The sequence below is a fragment of the Ruditapes philippinarum genome, unplaced genomic scaffold (assembly GCF_026571515.1).
Source record: "Ruditapes philippinarum isolate M1 unplaced genomic scaffold, ASM2657151v2 ctg5986_1_1_1_1, whole genome shotgun sequence".
Classification (NCBI taxonomy): Eukaryota; Metazoa; Mollusca; class Bivalvia; order Venerida; family Veneridae; genus Ruditapes; species Ruditapes philippinarum.
In genome coordinates this window covers 106270-119069 of record NW_026857463.1, presented here as the reverse complement: position 1 = coordinate 119069, position 12800 = coordinate 106270, and the positions used below count along the sequence as shown (strand labels likewise).

At 31.9% G+C, this 12800-nt stretch overlaps 2 protein-coding genes across 2 annotated transcripts; both read left to right on the top strand.

The window, feature by feature from the left end:
• Positions 1-660: 660 nt before the first annotated feature.
• On the top strand, positions 661-3101 carry LOC132749839 (E3 ubiquitin-protein ligase TRIM71-like). Its single transcript, XM_060739748.1, has one exon. The coding sequence runs from the start codon at positions 664-666 to the stop codon at positions 2476-2478; it is 1815 nt and encodes a 604-aa protein (XP_060595731.1). The 5' UTR covers positions 661-663; the 3' UTR covers positions 2479-3101.
• Positions 3102-6777: 3676 nt separating this feature from the next.
• Positions 6778-12405, top strand: LOC132749838 (sulfotransferase 1E1-like). Its single transcript, XM_060739747.1, has 6 exons — positions 6778-6871; positions 7336-7455; positions 9135-9361; positions 9933-10062; positions 10507-10776; positions 12218-12405. The coding sequence occupies exons 1-6, from the start codon at positions 6808-6810 to the stop codon at positions 12340-12342; spliced, it is 936 nt and encodes a 311-aa protein (XP_060595730.1). The 5' UTR covers positions 6778-6807; the 3' UTR covers positions 12343-12405.
• The last annotated feature ends 395 nt before the right edge of the window (positions 12406-12800 follow it).

Here is a 12800-nt window from a genome sequence, read left to right as displayed (position 1 = left end):
GTCACATCTCAGTTCTTTCACACTTGCGGAGACTTCTAGTTTAAATATCTACATATTACTTGAAATCATTGTAATCCTTTAAGAGTAAATAATTCCTAATACATGTGGTACCAAGATTTTATATTTGGTGAAAAATTGTTGAAGTTAAGGTTGATATACATGTATAATATGTATAAGGTTATTAAAGGTTAAAAACATTTTATAATGAACAGTTATTCCAAAGTGATTAACAAAACATATATACACAACAAACGTACATATAATAAATGACATAGGATAAATAGATAAAAAGAAAACAACACAATTTATCAAAACATTTTTTTCAAAACATATGAGATACATTAGGTTTGCCAAACATACGTTAAACATGTGGTGCATTTTGACCTGTGTAGTCAAAGATTTCTTATCGATTGAAAAGAAGTCTTGGTGAATTTTATCTCTTTTTTATGAAATGAAGTAAATAAATATTCTGACTGCTTATCTATTCTGAAACTTAGTGTTGAAACTTCATTTTGTAAATACTTGCTATATTTTAGGCAATTTGCAACCAAAAATCAATATCAAAAATATCAGTCAAATTTAAATTAATATAGTAAGAACATAAAGCGTAAACTCTTACTTATATTTCAAATCAGAAAGTGTATCTTATATTTCAGGAAAGTCATGGCTGTCCCAGGTAAAAAAGCCACTAAACAATTTACATTGTCAACAACCTCCATATGTTCTGAGGAAGATCTTAAAGTTTACTGCCAGCCATGTGATCGGGATGGTCCTAGACTTCCTGCTCATGGCTATTGTACAAATTGCTCAGAACATCTGTGTGAAACATGCTTTACATTTCATAGAAGACATACATTGTCCAGACACCATACTTTACAAGACAAAACTAGCATGCCTCAGACCATGTCACCCGCAAATCCAGGACAGCTAGATAGTTTCACAAAGCCATGTCCTAAACACAACATAGAAATGATCAAGTTTTACTGCCATGATCATAGTGCTCTAATTTGTAGCGTTTGCGTAACCCTTGAGCACTCGGCAACTTCTTGCAAAGTCAATTACATACCTGATATTTCTGGCGAGACCATCAATAGCAAAGAATATCAAAATATATTGAAGGCTATCATTGATCTGACAGAGAGATCTGACACAACACTTAAAGACAAGAAGAAATGTTTTGCAGAATCAAACAAATCTTTGAAAGATGTATTGACAGACATAAAGAAATTCCGAACAAGAATCAACCGAAGAATAGATGAACTGGAAAGACAAGTCGTGGAGGCTGCAAAGGTTATTCAAAATGACAACAGCAAGAATTTGACTGAAATAGAAACAGTATATGGAGATTTGTCAAAATCATTAAAATCATTCTCGGATGATATCAAACATTTCAATACATCCAAAAAAGCCAATGATTTGTTCATAGAATTAAAACATGCAGAACAGATGATTAAACATTATGACCAGAGCGTTGCTAAGCTCTCGGAATCTGAAGTGAAAACATACACCTTTCAACCTAATAAGGCCATATCAAGTCTTTTTGACAAAGAGAAGTCAATAGGAATATTGAAAGGTACAGCATTAAACCTTCATACTAAGTCTAGACAGTACTCACATAAGGAAAAGATCTGTATCAAAACATCACGGGATAACAAATCATGCCTAATAGCAGGAATGACTTTCCTTGCACCTGATCTTCTTATTATTACAGATTATGAAAACATTGCCATAAAAATTATTGATTTAAGCGAAAAGTCTGTTTTAGTTCGACAATGTCTTCGTCTTGACAACTGGAATCTCACATCATCTTCAAAACATGAACCTTCTTTTCAACTCAGGCAGAATTATCTGCCTCTCCCCGGGAGTAAACCTTGGGATGTCACATTAGTATCACAAAATGAAATTGCTGTGACACTTCCACTCAGGCAAACTATTCAATTCGTGTCTGTCTCTAGAAAATCCCTCACGAAGAAGCACAATTTGAAAGTTGATGGAAACTGCTTTGGTATTAACTGTCATAAAGATAGAATGGTGGTGTCATTTTCGAGGCCTGGTAAAATTCAAATTCTTCTCATAGACGGGACTGTATTACTGACAATTCGAGGTGAAAATATTTTCAAAAATCCACTCTATATTACATCAAATGACAATTGTATCTATGTCTCCGATTCTGAGATGAAAACAGTTACCAAGTTAAATTGGCATGGTGAGGTGAAAGGTAAACATGTTTGTACAGAAACGCCATTAGGTTTGTCAATGACAGAAGATAGTTCTGTGTTTGTATGTTACAGTACCAATATGATCATAGAAGAGATATTAGGAGACTGCACTAAAGGACGGGTTGTTGTAAAGGATACACGACGTTCTAATGCTCTCTATTGGTCTACTGAAACATGCACATTGTACACAAGCACCCGGTCTTATAAAGAAAATGATACAGAAGACAATAACTATATACACATCCTCAAATTCTTGTAATAAGAATAGAAGGAGTACATTGTTATTTAAAGTGTCTAACCTTCCTACGTATCAGTTTGAAATATGATAATGTAGTCGAGGGCTGTGTGATGATCGTTGTTGTGAAATTTAATAAAAAAAACTACTTAGCGGTTTTTATTTAAAGAAATGTTTGATAAATCGTGAAAAGGTCACCTCTGAACACTTTGTGGTCTGTGTTCAGATAAGATAATTCAACATCAAAGAATTTAACATGTATTGCAGTACTTGTACAAACAGTGCGTGTGTTTTTTCTGCCTATGTAGATACTTATTATTCTTCTAGGCACGACTGTTTGTTATTGTTTGTTTTTTGTGGAAAATCATATTTTCATAGATGCAAGGTTATCTATTTATGACGTATATTATTCGTTAACATTTTTTATAAAAAATTGTGGGTGGTGACCCCTATTTATAGCTTTATTTGATGTGGCAAAGAGGGCATAATTATTGATTGATTGATTGGACGCTCCCGCGGTAAAGACAAGTTTAAGAAACCTTCGATAAGATCAATCATGGCGGCGCCCACTTCACAAAAGATTCAAATATTTGGACTATTTTAATTCCTCGTATTTAATAAAGAGATTTATTGTTTCCTTAATCTAGGACCAGTGCATTATTATAAATGTCTCGTGAATGTTTACACAATGTGCTTTGAATGTACTTTCTGAAATTGATTTTAATAGAATAAATGTATTGAATGAATGAATGAATGAATGAATGAATGAATGAATGAATGAATGAATGAATGAATATAAGTTCTTGAACTTTTTTAATGTGACATGATGAATATTTTCTGATTTTTTGGTCAATGTTATATGATACGTGTGTAATTAATGTTTAGTTTATTTGACGTGTTAAATGTTCACTTGGATCAATTTTATATCATGCCCTTTGAACACATAGCCAATGTTAATCGACCGTCTGAAAATGACCATGCTAATGCCATTATAATTCCGATACTTGCCGGACATGTATTTTGTATGATCTGTCATTACAACAGAAAATATGACGAACATTGAAATGAAGTCAACATTGTTCTTATTTTGATTGTTTTTGTTGTTGTTTTTAGTGTGTGTGTGTGTGTGTGCGTGTGCGTGTGCGTGTGCGTGCGCGTGCGCGTGTGCGTGTGCGTGTGTGTGTTAACAAACTAAGAAATATCTATAGATACTGCTAACAATAAACTCTTACAAAAGTAAAACTTAATATTTTATATCACTATATAGTATATAGATTTGTTAATGTACCATAGCAGAGTCTTATTGTCTATATACCTGTAGTTCTATCTGTTGTTTTACCCAAACACCTAACATAACAGTCATATGTTCCAACTCTGGGCACAACAAGGCCAATTTCCAATCTCAGAAAAAAAGGAACATGTTAAAACAAATACTGATTAAACAGGATGGGTATTTCAGTGTGGTATGTTAACCCTAGCATTGATAACGCTCATGAATTAAAAAGACACCCAGAAAGTCCAAGCAACGGTTAAACTAATGTTAAATACGGCCAAATATAATTTTAAAGCCTTCTTGAAGCGATATACAGCCTTTCAATGTAATCTTTTCTCGGCATTATGCCACATAACCAATTATTTCTTCTGTTTTTCTTCCTTTTTTTATTTATTTTTTGAAGTTCAGAAGAAGCTAATTTTTGCAATCTGTCGATGACAGCAAATGTCATTGAACCCTCCTTTAAATCAAGTGTCAAACTTTTACGATTGTTGGTTATCGGTGAGTGGTTTCGATTGACGCTGTAATACACGGTGTTTTTCTTCATGTTATTTTGTTTTTATTTCCCTGGTAAAATTTTATCAATACCAATAACTACACTGAAATATGTGTCATTTGATAAATAAGACGGGACTTCTTAACTTCAGATATTCACCATTACATCTTAACTTCATATATGCAACAGTACATCTTAACTTCAGTTTTTCAACATTACATCTTAACTTCATATATTCAACATTACATCTTAACTTCATATTTTCAACAGTACATCTTAACTTCAGATATTCACCATTACATCTTTACTTCATATATTCAACATTACATCTTAACTTCATATTTTCAACAGTACATCTTTACTTCATATATTCAACAGTACATCTTTACTTCATATATTCAACAGTACATCTTTACTTCATATATTCAACAGTAAATCTTAACTTCAGTTTTTCAACAGTACATCTTAACTTCATATATTCAACAGTACAGCTTAACTTCAGATATTCACCATCACATCTTAACTTCATATATTCAACAGTACATCTTTACTTCATATATTCACCATTACATCTTAACTTCATATTTTCAACAGTACATCTTTACTTCATATATTCAACAGTACATCTTAACTTCAGATATTCACCATCACATCTTAACTTCATATTTTCAACAGTACATCTTTACTTCATATATTCAACAGTACATCTTAACTTCAGATATTCACCATTACATCTTTACTTCATATATTCAACATTACATCTTTACTTCATATTTTCAACAGTACATCTTTACTTCATATATTCAACAGTACATCTTAACTTCAGATATTCAATATTACATCTTTACTTCATATATTCAACATTACATCTTAACTTCAGTTTTTCAACAGTACATCTTTACTTCATATATTCAACATTACATCTTAACTTCAAGTTTTTCAACAGTACATCTTTACTTAATATATTCAACATTACATCTTAACTTCAGTTTTTCAACAGTACATCTTTACTTCATATATTCAACATTACATCTTAACTTCAGATATTCAATAGTACATCTTAACTTCAGTTTTTCAACAGTACATCTTTACTTCATATATTCAACATTACATCTTAACTTCAGATATTCAACAGTACATCTTTACTTTCATATATTCAACAGTACATCTTAACTTCAGTTCTTCAACAATACATCTTTACTTCATATATTCAACATTACATCTTAACTTCAGTTCTTCAACAATTCATCTTTACTTCATATATTCAACATTACATCTTAACTTCAGTTATTCAACATTACATCTTTACTTCATATATTCAACATAACATCTTATTCATATATTCAACAGTACATCTTTACTTCATATATTCAACATTACATCTTAACTTCAGTTTTTCAACATTACATCTTTACTTCATATATTCAGCATTACATCTTAACTTCAGTTTTTCAACAGTACATCTTTACTTCATATATTCAACATTACATCTTAACTTCAGTTTTTCAACAGTACATCTTTACTTCATATATTCAACATTACATCTTAACTTCAGTTTTTCAACAGTACATCTTTACTTCATATATTCAACATTACATCTTAACTTCATATATTCAACAGAACATCTTTAGTTCATATATTCAACATTACATCTTAACTTCAGTTTTTCAACATTACATCTTTACTTTATATATTCAACATTACATCTTAACTTCAGTTTTTCAACAGTACATCTTTACTTCATATATTCAACATTACATATTAACTTCAGTTTTTCAACATTACATCTTAACTTCATATATACAACATTACATCTTAACTTCAGATATTCAACATTACATCTTAACTTCAGTTTTTCAACAGTACATCTTTACTTCATATATTCAACAGTACATCTTAACTTTATATGCTCAACATTACATCTTAACTTATTTCATATATTCAACATTACATATTAACTTTATGTATGTAACAATACACCTTCAATTCGTATACATTTTGTTTGTATTGAACATTGCATCTTCAAGAAAAATGAATATCAACTTCAATAATTCAGGATTGAAAAATAATTATTGAAATCATGGTTTCAGTTTTATGAAACGATTTCATCTCAGATTGATTGTTTACATTTAATGAATTAAAATCGTGAATGCGTAAAGAAAATATATGAAATTTACTATTCATGATACCGATATTGTAAATTTATGAAGATGAAGTTGTTTAATTGAAAATTCATCGAGTTATAATAATGAATTCATTTTAACAACTGTTTTAAATGTTGATAATAGAAATATATCAAAGCAATCTAATTAAAATCAGCTCCTAATTAACGCTAGGCATTAGGCAAGAAATTACTTAAGTTGATCTGAACTTTAGTCAGATTGGATATAATTATTTCACTGTCAAATGATACAAACCGAACAAATTGTCTATAAATATAGAAAATGCATTAGTCCATTGTGTTTTATTAAAACATTGATTCAGTGATTGCACGTGATCAATGTAAGCAGACGTTTGTGATTTTAATGAATAAATCGTGTCAAAACATATTTCTAAAATCAAAACTGGCACGCAGTTATTAGAAATGGGTGAAAAATATCAGGAACAATGTGAGTGTGCTGAGAAAACGTACCGACATGTTTTACCAGGTAAATATTTCCTGAATTTTACTTTTTTAAATATAATCATAAATGAAGAAGAAAATATTAATTTGATGAGTAAAAATGTGTTTTACATTAAATTCTTAATAGGTGTTTTAACATATAAAGTATAGCTTGGTCAGTTAATCTTTTTACCGAATTTACTCTATTGATGTTTGTAAAGGTACAAATTGAAGGAAAGTAAAACAAGGTTTCTTATGGGTGTCTAAGATTTTGTTGTTGTTGGGTTTTGTGTGTTTATTCTCCTTGTTTTATTATGTTTTAAATGCCATTTTTCTGTTTCTTGATTTTATTTAAATCTTTTGTTTTTCAAAGCATAAAAGTAAATCACAAACTGATCTATTTATTCGCAGAATATATGAATTTGATTTTGTTTATAGAGATATCAAACTTTCATACATTTTGCATACTAATTTTGCACAGTAAATGGTTTCTTTTCTTATTTAATAAAGGGGAACACGTTTACGAAGATGTTCTGTTCTTCGGTTACACCCCTGCCGACATTCTGGACGCTGTGAAAGACTTCCAAGTGAGAAACGATGACGTCATCATAGCAACGTATCCTAAAGCCGGTAATCTTGACAATTATATATAGTTTGTGTTGTTTTAATATTCCTCGGCTATGAGTTAAATTTGCGTTAATTTATGAAAAAATAGTACGGGGAAGCACGTATGTGTCCGGAAATTATTTTCGAGCGCGTCACGTGAGCAATTATATAACCATGCGTGCAAAATACGTTTTCTAGTTCATTATCATCAACAAAACGTAAACAATAACCCCGTGCAAATTACAATGTTAGATCAATATGTAACCTTTCATGCAGTGAAAATTGTCGAGTTCAAACGTGTGCATGTAAACCTATTTCAGGTCATTGTTTCTATTTTGTGGTAAGTAAATATGTAGGTCAATTTCGCATTAAGTTAACAACTGAAATTTCTGACTGAACATTTTCTTTGTGTATCATACGGTTAGAAACCGCATAATTCTTGTCACTCCTTGGCATCTGTTTTATTTGGTAATGTTTATTATAAAGGAAAACATATCATTATTGACGACATACCAATTTCTTCCCCCTGTGGCTGAGGGGTTGCCTTTATTTATTTTTTTTTGCATAATAATTGCAGCCACCATTTATCAGAGTCGACGTAAATGGGTTCGAATAACTTGCGTCTATGCATCTCTTAGCTGCAGCAGGTGTGGTGGTTTGACCCCTGGTGTTGCTTTGAAGTTTTTAAAACCCTAGGTTAGCCAAAATGGTATTTCCTGTTCCTGCGCCATATGACCTATATACTGTGTTGGAGCGCAGTAAAACTAAACAAACAAAATGACTGACTTCTGTTCCTTTTGTAGTGCATCAAACTATAGTTTTTACAATGCATATACATGTATTATCAATATCTATCAACAACAAAAATGAATTTAATAATTCGTGCCTCTCAGCAGTTTCTAGATATGTAGTTAATTTAATAATTCTTTGTCTTGTCGAGTGATATAATTTACCACTGATTCAAATGTTAAAAGAGAAATAAACAGAGAATTGTACATCTATGATTAGCTAAGAATCGTGAAAATTACACATGTAGTTAAGTTCGTCTCATTGTAACATTTATCTTATTTAGACTTAACGCACGTTCCTAATCTTTTGCAGGACCTTGATTTAGAATAGTTTGTATTTATACCAAAAGTGCCTTCATTTCAATAAATTTCCATCAATGTTCCATTAACATGTATCAAAATACAGGAACATTACGAGAAATCAATGTGACTGCAACGAGTCTAATGGGTTTTACTTGTCTAAGCTCCTTGAAGCTTTCATAGTTGTTGTTTCAATAAAATCCCAATAAAAACAGTTAAATGTATCGATGTCAAATGTTAACATGAGCATTTGCTATGTTGTTTATAAAAAAAATAATGGGACACCCCAGATATCAGTCATTGATGGAATTATCAAAGCTTATCAAAGCATGTAACAAAGCGACCTGATTATGGGTTATTATAGATTTTAAATCTGTCTACAGTTGCCTGCAACTTCATTATTAGAAATTGTAAAACAATACATCTAAAATTTCTCTTGAAAAAAGCAACTTAATATATTAAAACAAATCTAAATTTATCCGTAAATTAAAGTTAAATGTTCTCAATAAACTTATTCTTCAACAATACAATTTAGTAGGCTACAGTCTAGCTAGAAACAAAATTATTTCAATCTGTTGAGTAAGAGACTTCTTACATTTGACATGTATTCTCTAGGAACAACATGGCTGCAGGAAATAGCATGGCTGATAATGCATGATGGGGATTTTGATGGCGCTTACCGGAAACCTGTCTACTTCCGGTCACCATTTTTAGAGTTCAAGGACGAAGTTCTAAACGAGGTTGGCCTTGACATTGCTAATCCAATGACGTCACCAAGGGTGATCAAGAGCCATTTACCAGTTAAACTAATGCCAAAACAAATTCATGAAAAAGACTGTAAGGTAGAAACAATTGGAATAAATGAAGGGAGTGAAAAATTTTGCGAATTTTGGTTATGTTCTTATCAAAGCACTTGCCCCTCACCGTTCTGTATTCGAATCCCGACATGATTCATGTTAGGAAGCTATCCAGCTAGCTAACGGAACGTCGATGGTTCTACACGGGTGCCCGTTTGTGCCTGAAATTATGCACGGAAGGGCATTTGAGGTCTTTCTCCGCCAGTAAAGGTGGAAAGTCGCCATGTGACCCGGGCCTTTAAAGTGATGATTCAACTTAAATTCCAAGAAAAAATAGACTTTGTTGATAAAAATTCATGAATGTAATTAGGCTTATTAATGGAAAGTGTTTCATCAAGTGTTCCCATAATACAATAGATATCAAATAGACCATTTGTAAAACTAGATAAATAGCAATTAAAATACGCTCTTTGTTTGAATATATGTGGCTTGTTTATCAAGCGTCTTAATTCCATCACGGAAATGTTTTCGTTATGAAAGATGCTTAAAGTAACGTGTCTATAAATTTTAAACACTGTTTCAGTAGTAATGTATCATATATCAAATTTATTCACAGATAATAGTTTTATTCCGGAACCCAAAGGATTTGTGCGTTTCTTACTACCATTTCTACAGATCTAGTTCATCGTTTGGAAAGTTTACGGGAACTTTGGAAGATTTCTTTGACATGTTTATGGAGGGACATGGTAAGATAATTTAGTCCTACCAAATACTTGTATGTTATTAGGGCATTGTTTACATAAAGTTTGCATTTTTTTCTACGTTTTCCTGTTAAAGAACCTAATTACAATGGTATAACAAATTGTTTTAAAAATATTGACAAAACGCGGATGCATTAATGTTCAGTGGTTTGCAGGCAGACTCAAAAATCATTCTAAATTTTGACTTAATTAATTTTTAAAGTTGTAAAGTATGGCAGTAATTAAATTGACACAGAGGCGCGGAGATTTTAATTTTGAGCATGATAAAACACAAATATATCACAAATACATGTGTAAGTGTTTTGTTTATAATTTCGTAATGTATTTCAAACCTTTTTCATGAATGTTTCTTGTCATGATAATTATCTATTTGTGCATCCATATCTATATACATTTTCAATCTTAATCGTCTACCATCTCAAACTTTAGTTGACCACGGGTCCTGGTTTGACTACACTAAGAGTTGGTGGGAATTACGAGATCGGTCAAACGTTAAAATTATATTTTACGAGGACATGAAAGAAGACCTGCACAGGGAGGTTACAGAAATATGTAAATTTCTTGATAAAGATCTATCCGGTGATTTGTTAACGAGAATTGTGGAACACTGTCAGTTTGAGAGTATGAAAAGAAATCCGATGACCAACCATCTAGATGTGTACTCTATCAACGCAAAAGTCTCGCCACTTCTTAGAAAAGGTACTGGTTCATATATGTGTAGAAACGGTACATTTACACATATTGCGTGTCCTGCCCATATTGTGTTTGACGAATTCGCCTTTAAAATTTAAACCGTCCAAAATCATTTTATCGAATTTCATTAGGAACTCCACTGAGGTCCAAAAGCCTAAAAACATAAAATCTTAAATTCTTACAATGACCAATTGCAGCACTTAAACAGGAAGATAATTTTGCAAATGATAAATAAGATACAGACTCAGAAATAAATAGAAAATCGTACGTTTGTGCTATTCTTAGACCGATTTAAAGTGAAAAGCGTTGCAACGCTTTTCAACTTTGGGCCATTTTCACAACTAGAATAATAATCCTGGAAAAAAAAACAGAGTAAGCGAATAATCTGAAATTATGCACACAAGTTACTGATGTAGATCTTCATCAAATAGATCACTTATCTTGAAAAATAATTTCCAGTCCAATCATGTAAAAAACCTGAATGGAGTCCCTTTAACATACCGTCACTGCACATATTTCTTTCAGTTTATTCACTGTCGCATTTCAGTTACTCATATCTGCGACGCCCCAGAAGACTTTCAGTTGTTTTAGTTTTCAGAATGCATGAATATATCAGTTCTTTTACTATCTAGTTGTCAAATAACGATTCATGGAATCTAGGTTTTTAAGATTTTATGAACACATCTGCGGATGTTTTTAAATTCAAAATGTCACCATTTTGGTGTTTAAATGTTAAATTCTGCTTAAACCGGTGCTAGGGGACGAGGACGGTTGTTTGAACTTGACTGTACCGTCCATGAACAGGCTCAATGCAACCGAGCTTGCAACATTTTCAATTTTGTTGTTTTTGATATTCTTTAGGGATACTTATTATTGTCATTGTAAATGGTGGAGCGTGGGCTCGAACCTGCGTTCACCGATTGCAAACTGGCCTGGCTTGTTACTGTTGTATGCATATTGCCACCGGTATGTTGATATAGTAAATTTGCTTTTAAGTTTATAACACAAGTATTACACAATGATTTTACTGTATAGCATTTTATTATATTAAAAGGTTTTTGTATTGTATTCCATATTTTCTTAGAATATTATTGTCATAGGACTAAAACTAAATAAGAAATAGCCGTGGAGAACTTTACTGTCACAATGACCAAATTAAATATCGTCCAAGATTTCCCAAGAGTCTGCTAAATTGTCTGGTTTAATTTTCCGGAGTCTTTCCTTAAAATAAGGCAGAAATGTGAAAATATATAAATGTCACCAAGTAACTTTAACGGAAACAGTATGAATATATCATATTATGCCACAAGTTGGCAGTCACCGCACTGTCAAGGTAGTATGGCACATTGTTGATGAAGACATCACGTGACCCTGTATGCATTATTTCATGTACGGACCACGGACTATTCGCCCCTAACCCAAATGTCGTTATTTTTTTCCATTTCAGGAACGGTTGGTGATTGGAAGACTCATTTTACTGTGTCACAAAATGAAAGATTTGACAAATTCTATAATGATGTACTTGGAGGGCTAGATATACCTTTCAAGTATACACTAGAAATGAACAGTTGAAAATATATGTCGTGATGTAGTAAACCCAACAATATTAGAAATAATCGTTGTCATAGAAGTAGACCAGAATTAAAACTAGTCATCACAGTATACAGTTCAGTTCGCATGAGAATTTTATTCGACCAAGTATTCCTTTGAAAAAAAGTTACCATAAATTGTATAAGTATAGCTCTTCATCTACTGAATCTGTATAATGGATATCCCTTCTTCTTGTGTTTAGAACAGTCAATTTGAAAAAAAGAGCGAATGGGCAGATTGCGCATGCGCGAGAAAATACTACTTCGATCGATTTTCATAGCAACGCCAATGGACCGCGTCGTAAAAAAAAAGGTCGATTATGCATGCCGATCTGGATGTATACTGATAAAATATATCAATCTCTTTCGGTTCCGGCAGTTTAAGTGTTATTAGTCAACAATTTTTATATTACTTATCCATTAACCATAGCATTCTTGGCG